The 20,412-nt window shown below is 49.6% G+C and overlaps 1 protein-coding gene across 3 annotated transcripts in view; it reads right to left on the bottom strand.

Annotated features, from left to right (window-relative positions):
* KIRREL3 (kirre like nephrin family adhesion molecule 3) overlaps nucleotides 1-15,427 on the bottom strand; it is a 604,223-nt gene extending 588,796 nt beyond the window's left edge. For all 3 annotated transcript variants that reach the window (XM_086383694.1, XM_086383695.1, XM_086383700.1), the window contains exon 1: nucleotides 15,022-15,427. In XM_086383694.1, the coding sequence (XP_086239820.1) occupies nucleotides 15,022-15,076 (55 nt within the window). In that variant the 5' untranslated portion in view covers nucleotides 15,077-15,427. The remainder of the gene's footprint in view (nucleotides 1-15,021) is intronic.
* Nucleotides 15,428-20,412: the final 4,985 nt, after the last annotated feature.

Genomic DNA, 20,412 nt, shown 5'->3' with positions numbered 1-20,412 from the left:
CATATGGTTGCGACCCCATGGACTATAGCCCAGCCTCCTCTGTCTGTGGGATTCTCCAGGCAAGAATACTGGAGTGGATTGTCATGCCCTCCTCCGGGGGGTCTTCTGGACCCGGGGATCGAACTCGCCTCTCTTGCATCTCCTGCCGTGGCCGGAGAGTTCTTCATCACTAGCTCCACCTGGGTTGCAACAGTTCTTACAGATGTAAACAGCCCTGCCCTACCTGTGTAAACATTTAAGGCAGACGATATCAGAGTCAGACTAAGATGTTGACAGTGTGAGAAGACTAAGACAATTGCACTTAAAAATTTCATTGTTCAGTCGCTAAGTTGTGTCTATTTGTGACCCCATGGACGGCAGCACACCAGGATCCCCTCTCCTCCACTACCTCCCAGGGTTTGCTCAGATTTACATCCATTGATTCGGTGATGCCATCCAACCATCTCATCCTCTGTCATCCCCTTCCATCAGGTGGCCAAAGTACTGGAGTTTCAACATCAGTCCTTCCAATGTATATTCAGGGTTGATTTCTGTTAGGATTTACTGGTGTGATCTCCTTCTTGCAGTTGATCTCCTTGCACTTAAAAATACAGCAGTGTATATATTTTTATTTTCCTTGACAAGAACTCGGTGGTGTGGAGTTTTTAGAAAATAAATATCTGCTAATAATGAGATGGGAATGCAGATTTTGTATTATTATTCACAGGAGAACAGGCAAGGACAGGAATCGGTTTCTCTGGATGATATTTCTTGATTCTGATCAGCTCAGCATTCAGTTGCTTTCAGTTATAAAGTATGGATTTCTATCTGTAAATAACCCTGCCCTGATTTGATGAAGAGAAAAACCCAAGGCAAAGCTCATGTCCAGAGAAGCAGGCATCCAGGTGGATTTGGAGCCCCGGCAACGGCTGACAGCACAATGCTGATGTGATCCGTGTGTTCCACTAAAGGACTTAGTTGGCGGAATAAGAAGGAGGGTTTCATCTTTCACGTGGGGATCTTCCAGCCTGGCATTTTTCCTCTATATTCCTCTGATTCAATCTAAAGGAGCTCTGAAAACTTCGAAGAACTTTCATGTTTTGCTAGTTTATCATAAGTGTCTATTTTAAATCAATATTATGATTTCAAGCATGGCCTAGGTAAATACAAGTCATCTTCAGAAATAACTTCTGACACAAGATAAGATATACCTGCAGCTGGATCCAAAGCGAGGAGAGTCGAAGGCTGAACAGCATGTAGACTCCTCTGCTTTCCAAGAGTCCTTTCTGTTTCTTCCTAACGACCAGTATTAATCATTTCAGAAGCATGTGGTCTTCTGACATTTTCATTCTTCTAGACTTGACACAAAGGAGGGTTTTGATGTCCTGAGTTTCTTTTCCTATGGAGTAGCTCCGTTCTCACAGGGCACGGCTCATACCAGGCTAACTTCTCCCTAAGCAGAATGGGGTTTCACTTTTTTTTTTTTAAATCAATCCACAGAGGGAAAGTTAGGTGGTAGCTTCTCATGAAGAAATTAGCACTTAGCTTTCAAAACGTTAAGCTGAACTGGAGAGCGGTGGAGGTAAAGAGCAGCACCAGCCATGGAGGAAAGCGTCTCAAATTCTTACTCGTGCTTTTGCATAAGGGGAGATGACTTCTTTCATTTTTATCAGTGCTTTTTCCCAAGTCCTACACGTTAGGAAGGAGAAGGACCAGAGGTGATGCCAGAGGTTTCTGTGGCTTACAAAAGACCCGTGGGACCAGAATTCCTCCTCAAGGGATGGGCAGCAAAGGATTTGGGTCTTCATCCAAATTTCTGAAGTGATGGTCCTATGCTTATTGGCCTTCCCTAGTGGCTCAGATGGTAAAATGTCCATTTGCAATGCATGAGACCTGGGCTTGATCGCTGGGTTGGGAAGATCCCCTGGAGAAGGAAATGGCAACCCACTCCAGTATTCTTGCCTGGAGAATTCCATGGACAGAGGAGCCTGGTGGGCTACAGTCCGTGGTGGTATGACCTATGGGCAAGTTATGGAATCTAAGCCTTAGTAGTTCTCATCTGCAAAAGGCTATGACAGGCCTGGCTTTTTATCACGTGGCTGAGAGGATTAAGTAGGTGAATGCAGGCAAACTCAGCAAAGGACCTGGCCACAGGCCTCAACAGCGCTTTCCCATGGCTGGTTCCAGCTTTAGATCAGATCAGATCAGATCAGTCGCTCAGTCGTGTCTGACTCTTTGCAACCCCATGAATCGCAGCACGCCAGTCCTCCCTGTCCATCACCATCTCCGGGAGTTCACTCAAACTCACGTCCATTGAGTCGGTGATGCCATCCAGCCATCTCATCCTCTGTCGTCCCCTTTTCCTCCTGCCCCCAATCCCTCCCAGCATCAGAGTCTTTTCCAGTGAGTCAACTCTTCACATAAGGTGACCAAAGTACTGGAGTTTCAGCTTTAGCATCATTCCTTCCAAAGAAATTCCAGGGCTGATCTCCTTCAGAATGGACTGCTTAGGGCATCAATATTAGAGAAACACAAGGAGACTATGAGAAGTTTTGCTTCTTTTCTGTTCTCATCAAGAACGGAAAAGCTCTCTATGGAAGGGGCCCAGAAGGAAGACTATGTTTGTAAAAGGAGAAAGGGCATCAAGTGGCCAAATTGGGGGACAGCAAAGCAGAGGATCACCTTGCTGCAACACCTTTTCCTATAGGGAAGAGAGATACCTCTATTATTTTTTGGCAAATTCTCAAATTACACAGCTCTGCTTGCCTCTCTGACCTGTGTTAGCATCCAATCTGCAGTTTCAAATGAGGTTTTGCAAACCTGATGCCAATGGTTTTCTTCTCTGACATGAGATGCTCACCCCTATGTGCCAGTGGAGCTGTTAGCAGAATGGACAGAGCATCCTACCTCCTCCCAACCCTATTGCAACCTCTCCCGCCCTCAGGAAGACAGGCAGTGAGGACTGGGCAGATGGCAGCTCTCCTGGCTCCTGAGAAAGTAGTGAGGGACGCTGGTGGTGACTCAGGTGTGGGAGGCTGCTCGGGCTTGAGCAAACCTCATCTAATCCCACTGGCAACTGAGACCTAATGGTCGGCCACACAACGTCTGACCATTTCAGGCAACATAAACGGCCAGTTCCACCAGCCCCTCAGGCTACACAGAGGAGACTGGTGAGGGATGCTCAAAAGATACCTCGTCCTTCCTTTATCTCACAGCCCGCTATCTTAGTTTATGATGCTTGTGGTTTGACCCTGAGCCTTTGGTCCATCCTGCTTGTAATTCTCAAAAGGTAAACAAGGCAGCTGCCTCCCCCTAGAAGATAAAGGAAGAGACTAAGAGTTCTTGGGGCCGAGAGGACTCCTCCACTTCCCTCAGACAGAGCACAGGGCATCAGTTACCAGTGCCCACTTCAGGATTTGGTTACCCTGCCCAGAAAGACACACTTTCAAACAAGCAGCCACGGCTCACAGCAATTTTTTAATGGTGACTGTTTCAGTCCAGAGGTAAAAAAACAGAGTGACTCCTCTTGAGCCTGCCCAGGAGATCAGGGATAATGAGGACTAATTTTAGCATGTTTGTTTGGCTTTTTCAGCAGCGGAGGGGAGCAGCAGCAGAAATACTGGCTCCTGGATCATTAAAGGGGCAAACACTTGAGAGGGGCATGGGCTCTCCTGGGGAGAAGCAGGATTCCTGGCTGCCAGCCGCCCGCCTGGGAGGACTAGCCCCCCCATCACCCCCAGGACAGACCTCGTTAGCTGAGAGCTCTCTCACCCCCTCTCTCTGTAGCTCTTCCAAGCCTCTTGAGCACTTTTAACTGTGCCCACCTACCTCCTGCCATTCCACGCAGGCATGTATTCCCCTTAGCGCTCTGCCCTCTTATCCATCAGAAAGAGGAGAAAGGAAGGGAGCCTCCTTGGGGAGCCTCTGCCGCCAGGAAAGCCTGCGCCTCCCTCCCATGCCCTCTGCCCACACTCAGCTGCCCCAGCCCGGTGGCCCGGGGCAGAGAGGGGCCCTGGTACCCTGGCCTGGGAGCCTCTCTCTCTTCCTGGTACTAAGGGACAGCCCTGGGCCGCCTGCTCTCAGCTCACTCTTGGGCTTTGCAAGCGCTGCTGCTGCCACCATCAGGCAGATGTAGGAACTGCAGAGCTCACCTGGTTTTTAAGATCCCAAAACTTTCTGTTTAACGTTCCACCAGCTCTTGACCATTGTGGTCCTAAGACAAACACAGGCCCTCTCCCCACCAGACACACGGACCCAGTGTCTTATGCAAGACAAAGGCTTCAGAGTCCAGCTCCCCAAAGAAATGGCACTTCCTGTGATCGTGGGGTAGACTCCAGCATCCTTAAGCGAGGCACAGAAAAGTGCGGGCCCTCGAACGTGGAGAACAAAGCCACGGGGAGGTTAACTGGCAGTTGTTCTCCTTCTGTGACCAGGACAGTGGGGCAGGGAAGGAAGGCGGTCGCTCCCTGTGCAGCACTGGGACGGGCCCCCAGGAGACAACTCAAGTTCCTGTCCCCTGCACGCCTGCATGATGAGCCAGCCCGGCCCCATGTCACTCTGAAGCTGCCATAGCTCCCAGCATCGCCAAAGGTGACAGGTGGCCTGTCACACTGTGCCGGAGCTGCGACCCCCGTGACAGGTGCAGGTGGCTTACAGAGATGGGCACTGGCATGCAGGAGAGAACAGAAGGCCCGACTGTTTCTTGGGAGGGGTCAGTGGCTGCCAGAGGGTATATCTCTTGGCAGTGTTCCTGGTGACCCGATGGCTATTCAAGGCCTTGCTGGGAGAGGAAGAGCTTCCTATAGGGCAAGACCATACTTTAAACTCTCGGGGTCTTTCCTCTGTCCTCCGTGGGGGCGTCTCAGCTTCTGCTGTGGTGCGTGGTGAGGTGGGGGTGTCAGACGGACTGCTTTTTCTTTCTTTCACTTTTCCCCACATTTCATTTTTTTGGCCACACTCGTGGCATGCAGAACTTCCCTGACCAGGGATCGAACCTGTGCTTCGCTGCAGTGGAAGCATGGAGTCTTAACTGCTGGACTGCAAGGGAAGTCCATGTTTCAGTATTTCAATATTCATTCATCTCCTATGTGCTGAGTAGTATGTGACACACAGGGTATAAAAGAAATGGAGGTTTTAATCAACCAGCCTTGTGTTTGCTTTCGTTTTTGTCAGAACAGTCACAAAAGGAGTTTCCCAGGTAGCATCTCCTTGGTTGCTATTCAACCCAAAAGGCCAACCTGTCATTTCTCCCTGGCAAGAGAGGCCTGGAAACCTTGAACCCTCAAGGTAACGCTGAAAGTCAGACAAAGGAAGGGATCAACTCAGGAAGAGTCTGGAGTCAAAATAAGAGAGAGAGCTGCAACTTGGGGTCACGGTTCAAAGGTCAGCTTCCCAATTTCCATAGGGCACCCCCAATGCCTTCCTCTGTGCCTGGGCACTGAGGACTCACACAGGTTCTAAGAACATGGCTCATCTCAGGCCCCAGCTTAGCAGCCTTTCCTGCATCTGTCCATGTTGCTGATGCGGATCCACCAGCATCTTGAGATGCACGAAGGCTTCTGGACCACACAGTCAGCTGGATGGGGAGCCAGTGTGGTCAAGCAGCTGAACCTCTCCGAGGTTTATGACAATAGATGATTCTCACTGCTATCACGGTGACGAATGAAGTACCGCTTGTGGAAGGTCATGTGAAAACACTAAATTATCATCATTGTCATCCCGACCACCGTAATTATGGCCGCTGCTGCTGCGACCAACCACAACCCAAGGAATCTGTCTAGTACCTACAAGAAAATGAGCTGGACAAAGAGATCTGTAACACATCACAGACCTCCTAGATGGTAGAAGATGGTAGAAGAATGTATTGTCTAAATAGCTTGCTGTTAATAGATAATATTTAGGAACTCTTGGAATTCTGATGTCATCTAGGGCTGGAGGAAGCACAAGCTGGAATCAAGATTGCCGGAAGAAATATCAATAACCTCAGATATGCAGATGACACCACCCTTATGGCAGAAAGTGAAGAAGAACTAAAGAGCCTCTTGATGAAAGTGAAAGAGGAGACTGAAAATGTTGGCTTAAAACTCAATATTCAGAAAACTAAGATCATGGCATCCGGTCCCATCAGTTTAGTTTAATTCAGTTCAGTCACTCAGTCATGTCCAACTCTTTGCAACCCCATGAATTGCAGCATGCCAGGCTTCCCTGTCGATCACCAACTCCCGGAGTTACTTCATGGCAAATAGATGGGGAAACAGTGGCTGACTTTATTTTTCTGGGCTCCAAAATCACTGCAGATGGTGACTGCAGACATGAAATTAAAAGACGCTTACTCCTTAGAAGGAAACTTTTGACCAACCTAGACAGCATATTGAAAAGTAGAGACATTACTTTACCAACAAAGGTCCATCTAGTCAAGGCTATGGTTTTTCCAGTGGTCATATATGGATGTAAGAGTTGGACTATAAAGAAAGCTGAGCACTGAAGAATTGATGCTTTTGAACTGTTGGAGAAGACTCTTGAGAGTCCCTTGGACTGCAAGGAGATCCAACCAGTCCATCCTAAAGGAGATCAGTCCTGGGTGTTCATTGGAAGGACTGATATTAAAGCTGAAACTCCAATACTTTGGCCACCTGATGCAAGGAGCTGACTCATTTGAAAAGACCCTGATGCTGGGAAAGATTGAGGGCAGGAGAAGAAGGGAACGACAGAGGATGAGATGGTTGGATGGCATCACTGACTTGATGGACATGGGTTTTGGTGGACTCTGGGAGTTGGTGATGGACAGGGAGGCCTGGCGTGCTGCGATTCATGGGGTTGCAAAGAGTCGGACACGACTGAGCAACTGAACTGAACTGAGTCTATTCTTCAATCTCCTTCATAGGAACCAACTCTTCCATTATCACTATTATTATTTGCCAGCAGGAGATTCACTTTAGTATTATTTTTACTGAAGTATGGTTGAATTACAATGTTGCATTGATTTCTGCTGTAGAGCAAAGTGATTCAGTTGTACGCACATATGCATTCTTTTTAGTATTCTTTTCTATTAGGGACTCTGGACATTGAATATAGTTCTCTGTGCTATACAGTAGATCCTGCTGTCCCTGCTGACTCCTCCATTTCTGATGGCCCGAATTCCAGTCTGAGCCTTTCAGGAGACACTAGGGTTAGCTGTGGACACTCTTGGAGGTGTCACGGTCTCCTTCCTGCACAATGATGCAGGGTTTGGCTTCACCCCTGAGCTTGTCCTGCCAGCACCACCTCCCCCCACCCTGTCGTTTCCTGAAGAGAACAGACCAGAGTGTAAAACACGCGGGTGGACCTGATGACGTTCTTTACTCTTGAATGAAAGGTTACTTGCTGCTAGAGATCGGTAAGCATTTCTAACCTCTGAGTACAATCATTTAGCTTGTAACCTTGCTGCCCGCAAAGCCAGGGAAGCTTAGCTGCCTCTTAAGAAGAGGAAAGAAATCCCTGGCAGACTGTCCCCAGGCACCTCTTGCTTGTCTCATCCTGTCTCAGTCTCCCTTTTTTATTTACCATTCGTCCTCAGGCTGCCTCCACCTCAACCTAGCCTGCCAGGGGCCCCAGAAACTGGAAACCCTCATTCCTGGCACAGTCCGTCCGACTGACAGTCCAGTGTGTAGTTGACCATCCCTGCTTCTGCCTTCTCCATGGTCCCATCCATATTCTTTATCCAGTCCTTTACTATGCATCTACCTACTACCCTTCTCTGCCTTCCCTCTAGAATCTAGACCAACAGTGAAAGTCATAACTTCCCACTTATTCTCTTGCTCACTTGTCCATCCTTTTACACATTACCATGTAGGAAGATGAGTGAGCGTATTTCCATTCAATTCTCCATTTTTAAGCCCCTTGTGAAACACAGGGAGTACCAAGAAAGATAACATGTTGATCCCTCTCTTTTTTTTTTTTTTTTGTCCATTGAACCCATAGTATAGAGAGGACTACAACCACTAATGATTTTTCTAAAGAATAGACTTAATGCTGACAAGCCATCCTCAAAATGTTTAGCGCGGTATTCACGACCATTCACAAGCTTCCTCATCACACAGCATCCCAGCCCCCAAGTAAACCACTACTTCTGAACCCTGACATGCCTGTCCTACCTTCTGACTTGTGCACACTCTCTGAGGTACCACCTGGGACCCTCTTTCTTTGCAGCATCGGAAGAACCCTAGACATCTTTTACGATCAATTCACCTCCTCTGCGAAGCCTTTGTTAACACCTTCAGACAACCCCGCTGTTCTCAGAACACTCTGACTGCTCTGAGCTGTTGAACTGTAATGACAAGTCCAACTGTCTGCTCCCCGACTAGTCTGAGAGCTCCCCTGGGGCAGAAACACACCCTCAGTCATCTTCCCATCAAAAGCCCCTGGCACAGTGCCCACCATACAGTAGGCCCCCAACGAGGGCTGGCTGAGTGGACAGGATGGAGCTTTGGTGTCATACAAAGGTGCTTCATCACAAAGGAAGGAGAAAGAAACGAGGCCCTCTGAGACCCAGACTGCATGGAGCCCCCGGGGAAGAGTGTAGAAAGGCGAAAATGATGTTTGGTAGTCATTGCTGCAACTGTCAGCACCAGATTTCAAATTCTTGTCTTCTAGACATTCGTTAGAAAGAATGTGAACTTGCAACATCTGTCCAGTGAACACAGGCCAAGTAAGCAGACCATCGAGATAATCCGGCCTGATGCGCACACCTCCTTTCAATAGTGACAAATGCATGCCATGGCAGCATTTGTTTCAGTCATCAAATAAACAACCTCAGGCAAAATCTCCTTCACTTTGCCCATGAGGACAGTAACACCAGGTGGAAGATTAGAGGGAAAGCTCATCTCCCATTTCAGGAAAATGGCTGATGTGTTGTTAAGCCCTGGACATCACTACATTTTAGCAGTAAGTGTTGTATGTGTGTGTGTGTGGACCGGGAGTTCCTGGATGGGAGTAGGCTTGAAGTGGGCATGGTAAGGCTTCTGGACTCCTAGGAAAAATCTCTCTGTGGAATGTCAGGAGGTGTCTACATTTGGCTCCTCCCTTGCCTTAATATCCAGCCAAGAGATGGATGAATGTCCGTCTCCCAGACTCCATGTCCCAGCCAGGCTGCAACACAAGACTTCTGTAAGGAGCAGCAGTCGCTCCTGCTGGCCACTATTTCCATGGTTTTAACTCGTTACCAGTGTGCCCAGGGAAAGCTGACATTTATTTAATCCTCATAGTGGTATTGACTGTGTACTCACGGAAACACTGTATGCTTACGGAACACATTTGTTTCCAAGCAGCTTATGCTAAATTGCAGTGATATAAAGGAAACACTTAACTAATATTGACATTTACTGACTTCTAAAAGTATACAGCCAGAATATGCACTTTTACCATTGACAGAGGAAGAAAAGGGGGAAAAAAGCATCATATTTGATCCTTAGCTCTTTCAGTGGGTTAGAAGTAAAAAGCTAATGTTAAATATGGTGGTGGAGATCCCCAGTCTATGCAACTGTGTGCGTTCTGTTTACTCCTCAAGCTGAGCAGAAAGTGGGACCTAGCGTTCTTTGCCCGCATGTGACAGAAGTATACCAGTGATCCATAAGGCATCTATATTCTGATTTGATGGGCTCACCGAACAGGCTTCCCCCAGGGAAAAGGAGATGACACACGATGACATACAGAGCTGTATACCATCTCAATGCAGTAGACGCGGCATCATTCCCCTAACTGGAAACAAAATCCCACTCCATTTGGAATACTGGGCGAAGTCATCACAGCCTGGCACAGGATGCTGGCAGGCTTAGCTCCTTGCTCCCTTGTGGACAGTGGTGACGTGATATGAAACTTGCCGGTGCAGATGTCCCCAGGGCAGCAGCTCCACGGATGCTGGGGAGCCCACTGACTTTGAGGGATCACTGAGGCCCCAATTATTCTGCTTGGAGAACCACCAATATGGTCAAGATTGGCACAGTGGTGAGAGTCCCTGTATGCATTTCAGCAAGTTTCTGGTCTTGCTGATCTCCTCCAATTAGAACAGGCCTATTCCTGGTGGGGAGGGGGGCAGCAGTGGAATTCAGGGTCCCATTATTTCTAGACTGACCTTGATTTAAAAGGCCTGCACTGATTTTTCACCCAAAAGACATCTCAGCATCTTAGACGGATAAGGACAACAGCTGAGAAATGATGCTTAAGTCCGTGTAAACCCCTCCCCCCACCAATTACCCAGAGACCCTAAAATGAATGCTCCTGACCCTCCTCCCCAATCCTCCATCACAGGCAATTTTCTTTCCTCGTTCATGTTTCCAAAACAGTTTATCTTTTTATCTCCTTGGAAGAAAAGTACTCTGCAAATCAAAGGAATCATTAGTATTGTTATTATTTTGCTATTGAAATCTCTTGAATTCACTAGGGATTATTCATGTGCTTTTTTGGGGCTGCAAACATAATGCCGCCTAAGTCACCCCCACTGGGCTGAACAAAAAAGAAAAATTGCATCTTCAGGCACACTGCCCTGTTCCACCCGGTCCCCTGCTGGCCCTGGCTCCTACCAACACAGGCGCACCAGGCAGAGGGCTCCTTGGTGGCAAGCCTGGCTCACTGCTGCCATGTTCCAGGCAAGATCTGTCTCTGTAACCCCAGAGGGAGGCCCCTGTGGGATCCTAAGTGCAGTGTGAAGGCCCTGACCCCAGCCCACGCCCCTCTCCCCCTGGGATATTTCTCCTCCCTTCTCTATAGGTCTGGCTGGCAGCTGAGAACTCCCCACCAGGCAGCAGACACCGTGACCACCCCCAGACCCAACAGACATGCCCAAGTCCCCGTCACCCAGGATGTCTCTGAAAGAAGAAGTGGTCCCACACCCTTGGCATCTGTGCATTGACTCTACCCCTCTAGACAAGCCATCAGACCACTTGGGGTGCCCATGGGGGAAGCCTCACACTTATTCCTTGCCCCATCCTTTGTTCTATGACATTTCTGGGTAATGATAAATGCTTCCAAAGTTGCTGCTCACTCCCAGTTTCCTTTTCTAACGCCTTCTCAGCCTGTACCCCCAGCGTCTCCTCCATACTCCTGGCTGCCTCAGACATGCTCATGCTGTTTTCTAAGCCTCCCCACCAAGGGAGTTTCTTGCCAGTTGAAGCCTCTGGCCCTTGCTCCTCTGTTCTCATGCTTCCTGTCAGCCCCAGCCTGGCCCCCTTCATCCGGGCCCCTCTCTCTTCTCACACCCTATTTTACCCTCTCTCTGCATGTCGCTCTTCTATTTCCCTGGAGATTCGCATCACCAAGAACCTCTGCCCCTCTGATGGCCATCTGACAGCCCTTCTGGTGATTTCTGCCAGCAAGTCAGGACAGCAAGTGGTTGAGAATCTTCCCAACAGGAAGATGGCACCCCGGATTAATCCTCAACTTAGAGATGCCACTGATGGGCAAGTGCAAGTTTTCGCTTTTGCCCCAAAACATCCAGAGCAGCACGGCGCACACACAAAGCCAATAAGAGAATGGACTCCCGAGAATTAGAACTTTCAGACCCATCAAGTCACCAGGCAGGACAGGACACTCTGGGATGCTAGAGCAAAGCGTCACAGAGCAGGCAAGAGGGCGTGTTTCCTAGGAGCGGCCGAAGTAGGAGGCGCTGAGTCTGTACCACCACATGTTCCCTGAACAGTCTCAGAACCTGAGATCTGACAGGAAGCAGGGTGTCCCCAGTCCTGCTGGGACATCGTCCCTCTAAAGACATTTACAGTGTGGACGTGCAGGCTGGATGGGCCAGGTCTTGAAGATGAAGGAGGGCAGAGAAGGAAATCGTGGTGGGCAAACCAAAATGATAAAGGGAAAGACAGAGCGAGTTCCAAGCGCGTGGATGACAAGAGAATCAATTCCTTTTCACCCAGGGGCAGAACATGCTTCTTCTCTGCGGGAGGCAAATTGTGCTGTGACATTATCCCTCTCTGTATGGAGCATGCCGTCCTGACAGCGGAGGAAGAGGCAGCCCCAGCAAGGGAGAAACCCACAAACAGCAGTCGCTGACACCTCTCCACTGCCTTGTGGGGAGCTGGGCCCGGGGACACCAGCTGGGCGGGAACAGAGGCATGCCATTTGGCTTTTCTACGGCCACCTCAAGAGTGGCCAACACATACTTAATCTCAATCTATCTGAAAAGCCCAAAGTTTACAAGATTAGGGGTATAGTATATCACTAACATAAATGATACCCAAATTTCACTCTCTAAAGAGGGGGTATGAAAAAAAAGTAACGTTGAATAGATATTCGACAAACTAAAAGAGAAAGGAGGATTGAAATGACTCTAAGAGTTGACTTAAGTGTTTTGCTTTTAAAGTCTTCGGAGTGCTGTTTGGAGCATCCCCTCTGTATGGGACACATGAGAGTTGTTTCCAGTGACTCCAGAATGACATGCAGGTTCCCATTGTGAGAGGCGTGGGACAGCAGACGGATGTGTCAATAGAGGGCCACAGAAAGCCCTTAAAAGAGCCCTGGGCATTTGTTTTCTCCAAGTCGAGGGCCATCCCTGAGTCTCAGCACATTTCCTTGGAAAGCATCCCGGGAGGAAGGCACGCAGGAAGTGGCATCTGATGGCGTGGCTCAGTGTGTGTGTCGGGTGGGGTGCAACCACAGTCAGGGGGATGAGAGAGGGCATCACTCAGAGCCTGGGGAGGGGGGCTAGTCCCCTAGTGGCCTGTTGAAAGTGGATATGCTCTATCTGATACCTTGATAAATATATGGCACCAGGCAGGGGTTGGCATAGTATATGCCTTAAGCATACATGGGTAGAGGGTCAAATAGAACTCTCTGGGGAATTCACAAGACTACAAACAACATCCACATTCACATCAATGCCCCCGATCAAGTCAAAAGATCTTCTATCCCAGTGAAGTCCATTAAATGCTGTCCCACTTGATCCTTCATTCCTGCAGTCAGACACGGTCAACTCAAGGACCCTACCGTACAACGTTCAGTAGTGTAGAGGGTTCTCATTGGCCAGGTCCACTTAGGTCTCCTTGTCTTTCTTTAGACCTGCTCTGGAGTCCAGGAATTCTCCAGAATTCCCTGTTCTGGAGTCCTGTGGACTATGCACCTACCATCTGGTAGGGTGGGCAAAGCTGGCCAAGCTCAGAATAGTCAGGAAGAGCAAGAAACTCTGAACTGCACGATGCTGTGGTTCCTTCCCACTGCCCTCGGGGATAAGAGTAGAAGAAACAGAGCATTTAATCTCCATATATTTAAAGATTTATATGAGCAGCTCAAAAAATAGCTCCATACCCAGAAAGAAATAAGCAAAATAGAAGATGGACGCTGCGATGATTCCAATAGTCAGAGAACCACTTAGACAGCTACAGGCTTCTTGTGTCAACCTAGAGGAGAGTCTCAGCTCAACCTTCTAGCACAATCAGTGGGCACAGTAAAACGTGCAATGGTCCGGGGAGCCTGGGTGTGGGACGGCCAGTTAGATCCTCTATTTGGGGATTCTACATGCAACTTCCTGAGTGAGTGAATGGTAAGAGGTAAACGAGGAGAGAGAGCATGTGTGCTGCTGTGTATGTGTATCCATAAGTGAGCACAAACACATTCAAGAAGGAGGGTCATCTCCCCAAGTGGTAATAGAACCCAAATTGTTTCTATACCAGTGTTCTGAGATAGTCCTTATTCATTCAGCCTGAAAACTCTGGGGAAGGCAATTTATCTTCCTGCTGTTGTAGAGAGCCCTGGTGAGAGGCAACACAACCACATGAATACATGAGTGTGTGTGTGTGCATGTGTGTGAGTGTGTACATCAGGATTATATACAATCAGGGACACATGCACACCCAGGTGGGGGAAGGGCCCCCAGGTTAAATCAGGAGGGTCAGAAGCAAAGTTTGACAAGGGGGAAATCTGCAGTGACCACAAGCACCAGCGGAGGAGCCGGGAAGGAGGCATGGGTTTCAGCTTTCATCAGGGGGAGGCATGGAGACATGCTGTTTACTTGCAAAGCCAGCCACCCATAGCGGTGCTGTGCTTTCTGGAAAACTTTTACCCTTCATTTAATCAACAGATGGATGTGCTCTGTTGTGGATTTTTCTGAGAGAGTCCTGTTCCTCCCAGAGCTGTGCTGGCTGGCACAAACGCCGCCTCAGATGGCAGAGACAGCGGCCGGCATTCCAGGAGAGGGGAAAGGAAGCGGCTGACTAGTCCCTCAAACTCAATTCCACAGGTGACTCCGGATGCTGCTGGCTATGAGGGCACTCTCGCCATCCTTTTCTGGAACAGTCCTCCCCTCCCTCCACGGCTACTGGCCCAGGCTGCTTTCAGGGGCAGGGAGCCCAAGGGGGCCAAGTTCTTTTGGGAAAGTCCATCGACTTCTCTGCCACTACTAAGCTGCAGAGAGGAAGCGTCTGCACCAGGGGGAGGGGGGCGGATTTCATTTTCTGCCCTGAAATCTAACGCCGTGTAGGACTCAGAATGCACTCTTATTCAGAGAAGCGGATGACACGCAATGAAACTCTTTAGAAGCTTTCCCCCAAAACTGCACATCACCCCCACGCTCCATTCGGTCATCGCAGCCCCCTCCGCACGCCTTCCCTTCCGAATACATCCGTGCAAGGCAGACCTTCCTCGAGCTGAAATAGCCACCTCAACAGAGCTCTCCTTCTCGACCCTCTCCTTCTCCAACCGGCGTCTGGAGGAGAGGAGGCGCCCAGAAGTTCAGAACCGCACCGCACGGCCACAGAGATGCCGCCTAATTAACATACAGGGAGCATAAAGAACTCATTTGCATTGGAGAGTTTGAGCTGGATGTTGACAAGTGAGGGGAGAAAGTCACCCTCCCTCCCCACCCGCAGCCCTGCCTTCCGAAGGAAAATAAACAGTACCATTTTGTTGCATTTTCAAAGGCAAAGAGGCGATGCCAGTGCCTCTCGGCCGGGCACCGGGAGACGCATCCATCAGTCCGAGTTCCCAAAGCCTGCCCACAATTTCTGCCCGCAGCCCTGACAACCCAGCCGACTTTCTTTGCAACTCCGGGCGGCGCACGGGTCCTACCTTGGCTGAAGAGGAAGAAGCAGACGAAGAGCAGGTCGAGCTGGAAAGGTCTCATTCCTCCGCGCGCCGAGGGGAAGCCGGTGGGGCAACTTGGGTTCGCGGTGAGTTTCTCCTGCTGGGCGGATCGCGGTGCTGCTCAGCCTCCGCCGCGGTCCTCCCGGGTTCGCGCCGACCATCTGTCTGTCTGTCCGTCGGTCCCTCCGGGTGGCCTGGGGCTCCGTGCCTCGGGGGATCCGCAGCCCAGACGAGGCAAGTTGCCTGTTTTCTAGCCTCCTCGGGAAGCCGGGCTCGTCAGCGACGTCCCCTCTCGGAGCAGCTCCATCCTCTGGCGCTCGGCATCCGAGGCACCCAGCTTCCTCCGGCGGCTCCTCCCACAGCCAGCGCGCGAGCGAGCCAGGGAGCGAGTGACGAGTGACAGAAGGGCTCCTTTCACTGAAGCTGGGGCGGGGGGAGAGGGAGGGGAAACGGGGCATAATTAAAGAGGAAACACTCGGAGAAAGGCGATCTTTGCAAAAAAGGAGGGTGTGCTGGTGGTGGCGGGGGGAGGCTCCTTTCTTTCTTTCCTTCTCTTTCTCCCCCTCCATGGGGGGAAATTCAGCTTTTGTCACCATCACTGACCAAAAGGCATTTTGAACAGGGAGCGGAGCTGAGACTTTTTGTCCACAGGACATAATGTTGTTTAAAGGAGTGAAGTGAAGGATGGCTGGATGTACCTAGCCTCAGTATAACAATATGCCTGCCTTGACTTTGCACGGGGTGGGGTGGGGGGGCTCGGGGGTGTCCACCTTTCTCCAGGAAGGATTCGGCCAGTATGTGCAGCGGGAGTCTCCGAGTTGGGGAAGAGATAAGCGTGGTTTGCATTTTTGAGACTTTCCTAGGAGGGGGGCTCAGTAATAAAATGGGGATGTTTGCACCTTGGTTTTGCTTTGCGATACTGCTAGAAAACAAAATGAAGGAACTAGAGGGAAAACAGGTAAATGGGTGACACATGCCCCTTGATTATTATTATCCTGGTTTGTGCATTTCCTACCAAGGATGGGGAGCTGCCTGGTTTTACATTTGGAAGCTCTCCTGTAAGGAGCGCTCCATCCCTCTGTGTCTTTTTTCCAAGAGGTGCTGTGAATCCTACTGCGAAGGAGAGGCCAAGGTCATAGGCAGTGCCTCCTAAGAACCTTCAGGTCTTTTTTTTACCTGTCACCAAACTCACATTCAAATCAAACTCTATTTCCTCCCGGATATCAAAGCAAATTTATCTAGGTCTATTTACTTGATAGACATTTAGCTATGCCTGGTATAAGCAGGGCATTGGGGGAAATAAAATTGCAGGCAGAGTCCATGCCTTCAGGAGCTCGTAATTTAGTGTGGAACACCTATAACTATGAGGACAGTTACAAATCAGAGAACACACCTAACTATAAGGATAGTTACAAAGCAACATATAAAAATGTGCAGCAGCATGCAGAAGAAGGGGGGTAATGAATAATGAGAGGGAAATGGAAGATGCTTCCTTGATTTGTGCCGCACAATTATAAAATCAGTCATTACTTTCATCTGTCACTGGACCCTGGGGAGGTCTTTGGGGAAACTCTTAGCTTATAAGTATTACGTATTTGGGGGACTTTGCTGATTGCAAGATACATTCTAACTCCAAATTTCCATGTGGATCTTAACTTTTTAAAAAATGCATCCCTTAGTATTTATGAACAAGAAAGAGAGAAGGGGCACCCGTGAAAGTGTGTGCTAGTAGGAGCTGACATCTGGTTGTTGACATCAAAGGTCTACAAATTAGTAGGTGTCTGCTCTGTTGACTCTTCTATTCTTCACTTAATAGTTTATTTAACTGCATCCCTTAGAGGCTGTTAAACATATCAAAGGGAAATTTGTAAGCAAGCTTTGGTGGGGGGGAAGTGCTTAGCAAAGGAAACTAAGAGGACCCAAAAGAGGCACCCCATCAGGTAAACTGCAAACAAGGTATCTAAATAAAGTGTCAGCATTGCCTTAGTCCAGGGACTTGCTATAACAGACAATGCAACAAAACAGAAGAGCCAATCAGGAAACACAAGCAAAAGATGAACAATAATTCTAAATAACATGTCAAATAACATATCAAAGGTGAAAACACAGCACGAATAGAAACGTGCTTTTATTGGGAGCTTTTCATTGAATCTATGCAGGCAGGAAGAAATTTCAGGTCTGGGCATCATTCTTTAGGCCAACCTTGCTGTGAGTAAGACAAATAATTACAGAATATAGGTTGCACCTTACAAAGCAACATTTGATGTTTTAACTGACATTCATCCTTTAAGCTGTTGTTAATTCTGCTTGCTAATTCCTAAGTGGCCTGGGGCCCAGACTTGCTTAATTCGGACCCAGAAGGAAATAAATACTAGGAACCAAGGTCAGGAGCCCTGGGTCATGACCTGTGCAATCCACGGAAATCAGGCTCACATACAGGCACCTGCAACCCACACACACTAACTCTGGATCAGGAAAAGAGGGTTGAGGGAGATTCCGAGGTAGGGAGTGCCTGGTTTCCCTCACCCCCTGGTCCCTGTGGTTGGCCTCCTGACTCTCGGTCTGGCTTCGGTCCCCCACGCCCACCCCAGCCAGCTGGGCCTGTTCCCTCCTCCAGCCCCTCTGCCCCCGCCGCCCCTCAGCCTCCGGTCTCCGGCAGAAAGGGAAAAACGCTTGGATTAAGTGGTGAGCTGCCTGCCTCTAAAAGGGCCAGAAGGCGTTTCAAGCCTGCGTGCCGGAAAAACCACGGGCAGTCTTCAGCAGCCACCACGTGGGGCAGCGAGAACCACAGCGGTACCTGCAGGACTCACAGCCGGCCGGGCTCTGGCGCCAGCCCCGACGGCGGCCCCGCCACCTCCGCCCGGGCTGGTCCTCGGCCTCACCTCCTCCGGGGGCTCGATTAACCTCCTGGCGCTGTTAGGTGCCTGCGTGCAGTTCGCCGGCTAGGAGGGAGCGGGGGAGACCGGCAGCGAGGAGCACTGCTCCACCTGATGGAGAAGCGCGGAGTCTTAGACCTCCGAGCGCCGCTAGGGGAGGGGGCCGGGGGAGGACGCCCGCCGCCCCCGCTGGAAACCTCGGCGTCCGGAGTCTCCGGGCTTGGCCCTAGGAGGTGGAGACCCTAAAGAGGCAGCAGAAAACCAGCACTTGAACAACTGCTCGAATTCTTGTTCTTTGCCCATCTGGGCTCCGGGTCTCGGTTGCGCCCACCGCGCGAAGCCGGGCCCCTCGCCAGCAGGTGGCATCATCTCCAGTGTTTCTTCATCTGGCGCAGAACCCGAGGCTGTCGTGGTCAGTCTCCAGCCCCTCCTTCGGGCCTTCAAGGCCAAGTGCAGTCTCTTTTGAACCCCCACCCCAGTCGAGCGGGATCTCCCTTCGGAGAATGAGGGCTGGCTCCGGAGCTGCTCTCCGGCCAGTATGTTTCAGAAGGGTAGATCTCTGGACAGCTTCCAAACCCTGCTCGTCTGCTTTCTGAGTTCTGGGCCAGAGAGTGAGGCAGGAGTGTCCCAGCACCGCTGATTAGTACCCCAAACCCTTGAGAATCCAGACACTGCCTCATCACCACTTTCCGTGACTTTCCTCCTGGCTCTTCGTCCAGTGTCTCTAATGTTTATTATTCCCTCCATTTGTGCAAAGGCCTGTTTGCGCTACTTAATAAAGATGGGTGGAATGAATACATGAATTTCTGTTCTTGGAAAGTTTGCCCTCTAGTTGGGGAGAAGCATATGCACAGGTGCATCCAGGGAACGAAATTATGAACCATCTCATTGACTTTTTAGGCTTCCCTAGTGGCTCAGTGGTAAAGAACCCACCTGCCAATGCAGGAGACATAAGAGATTCCTGGGTAGGGAAGATCCCCTGGAGGAGGAAATGGCAACCCACTCCAATATTCTTGCCTGGACAATCCCATGAACAGAGGAACCTGGTGGGCTACAGTCTATGGGGTTGCAAAGACTTGGGCATGACTTAGCAACTAAACAACAACAACATTGGCTTTTTAACAAGACAGGTTTTGCCCTGGAGGTCATCTGTCAGGTGCAATCCCTTCTTGTGGGGTCATTCTGGGTTCACTTGCCTGAGGCCCTACAGGAAGCTGGAGGGCTGAGATGCAATACAGGGCCAGTATCTTCTGCCTGAGTTTCAAATGGCTGCCCCCCCCCCATCTCCTGCAATTCTTGTGCAGTGCATGTAAATTACCTTCCTGTGTTTACCAGGGGCCCTTACCACGAAGGAGAAGGAGAGGCAGTTTTATGAGAGGGGCCATCATCAAGGGTGGAGAATTTCCTGTTTAATGCCTCCGTGTTATTTGTTGCACAGATACATTATAAACCACATTTCCTTTTGTTTTTCTTAGATCCTGCCAGTGCTGGTTCAAACCTCCTTGTCCAGGGATTTAAACTCATTTTGAACAGGCTCCTCCTGGGAGTTCCCAGTAACCTGACCCTCCCTTCCTGGGTGAGTTAATAAGGGCTGGAAGCTACATATACTTGCAGAGACCAAATGGGCTTCCAAGGTTCTCCCTGGGTGGCAGCCTGTCTGACCTGGGCGGTCACAATCTTTCAGCCTATTTCTCTTTCATTTATCTGAACGAAATTTCTGGCTTACATCTGTGTAGGTGGATTATAAGACTTTAACCCCTGTGCACTGTGGTTAGTCTCTCTGCACTGCTCTGGAAAGGCCCCCAAGAACTTGTTTTTCAGCTTTCAGAAGCATCCCCAAAGGGCAGGACCTGTCTGTGGCACTGATTCACCCAAGGCCAGGCCTGAGAGAGAGGTCAGGGGCAAGCTTTTGGACCCGGGCTCTGGCCTGGGCACTGCTATGTTTTGCAACCATTTAATAAACCTTGATGAAGGTGAAAGTGGAGAGTGGAAAAGTTGGCTTAAAGCTCAACATTCAGAAAACAAAGATCATGGCATCTGGTCCCATCACTTCATGGCAAATAGATGGGGAAACAGTGGTAACAGTGTCAGACTTTATTTTGGGGGGCTCCAAAATCACTGCAGATGGTGAATGCAGCCATGGAATTAAAAGACACTCCTTGGAAGGAAAGTTATGACCAACCTAGATAGCATATTCAAAAGCAGGGACATTATTTTGCCAACAAAGATTTGTCTAGTCAAGGCTATGGTTTTTCCAGTGGTCATGTATGGATGTGAAAGTTGGACTGTGAAGAAAGCTGGGCGCCAAAGAATTGATGTTTTTGAAATGTGATGTTGGAGAAGACTCTTGAGAGTCCCTTGGACTGCAAGGAGATCCAACCAGTCCCTTCTAAAGGAGATCAGCCCTGGGTGTTCTTTGGAAGGAATGATGCTAAAGCTGAAACTTCAGTACTTTGGCCACCTCATGCGGAGAGTTGACTCATTGGAAAAGACTCTGATG

This window comes from Bos grunniens, chromosome 29 (genome assembly GCF_055505025.1).
Source record: "Bos grunniens cultivar Pamir isolate PY7600 chromosome 29, Bosgru_T2T1.0, whole genome shotgun sequence".
NCBI lineage: Eukaryota > Metazoa > Chordata > Mammalia > Artiodactyla > Bovidae > Bos > Bos grunniens.
Note: the sequence above shows the minus strand (reverse complement) of the source record. Positions and strands in the feature narration are given on the sequence as shown.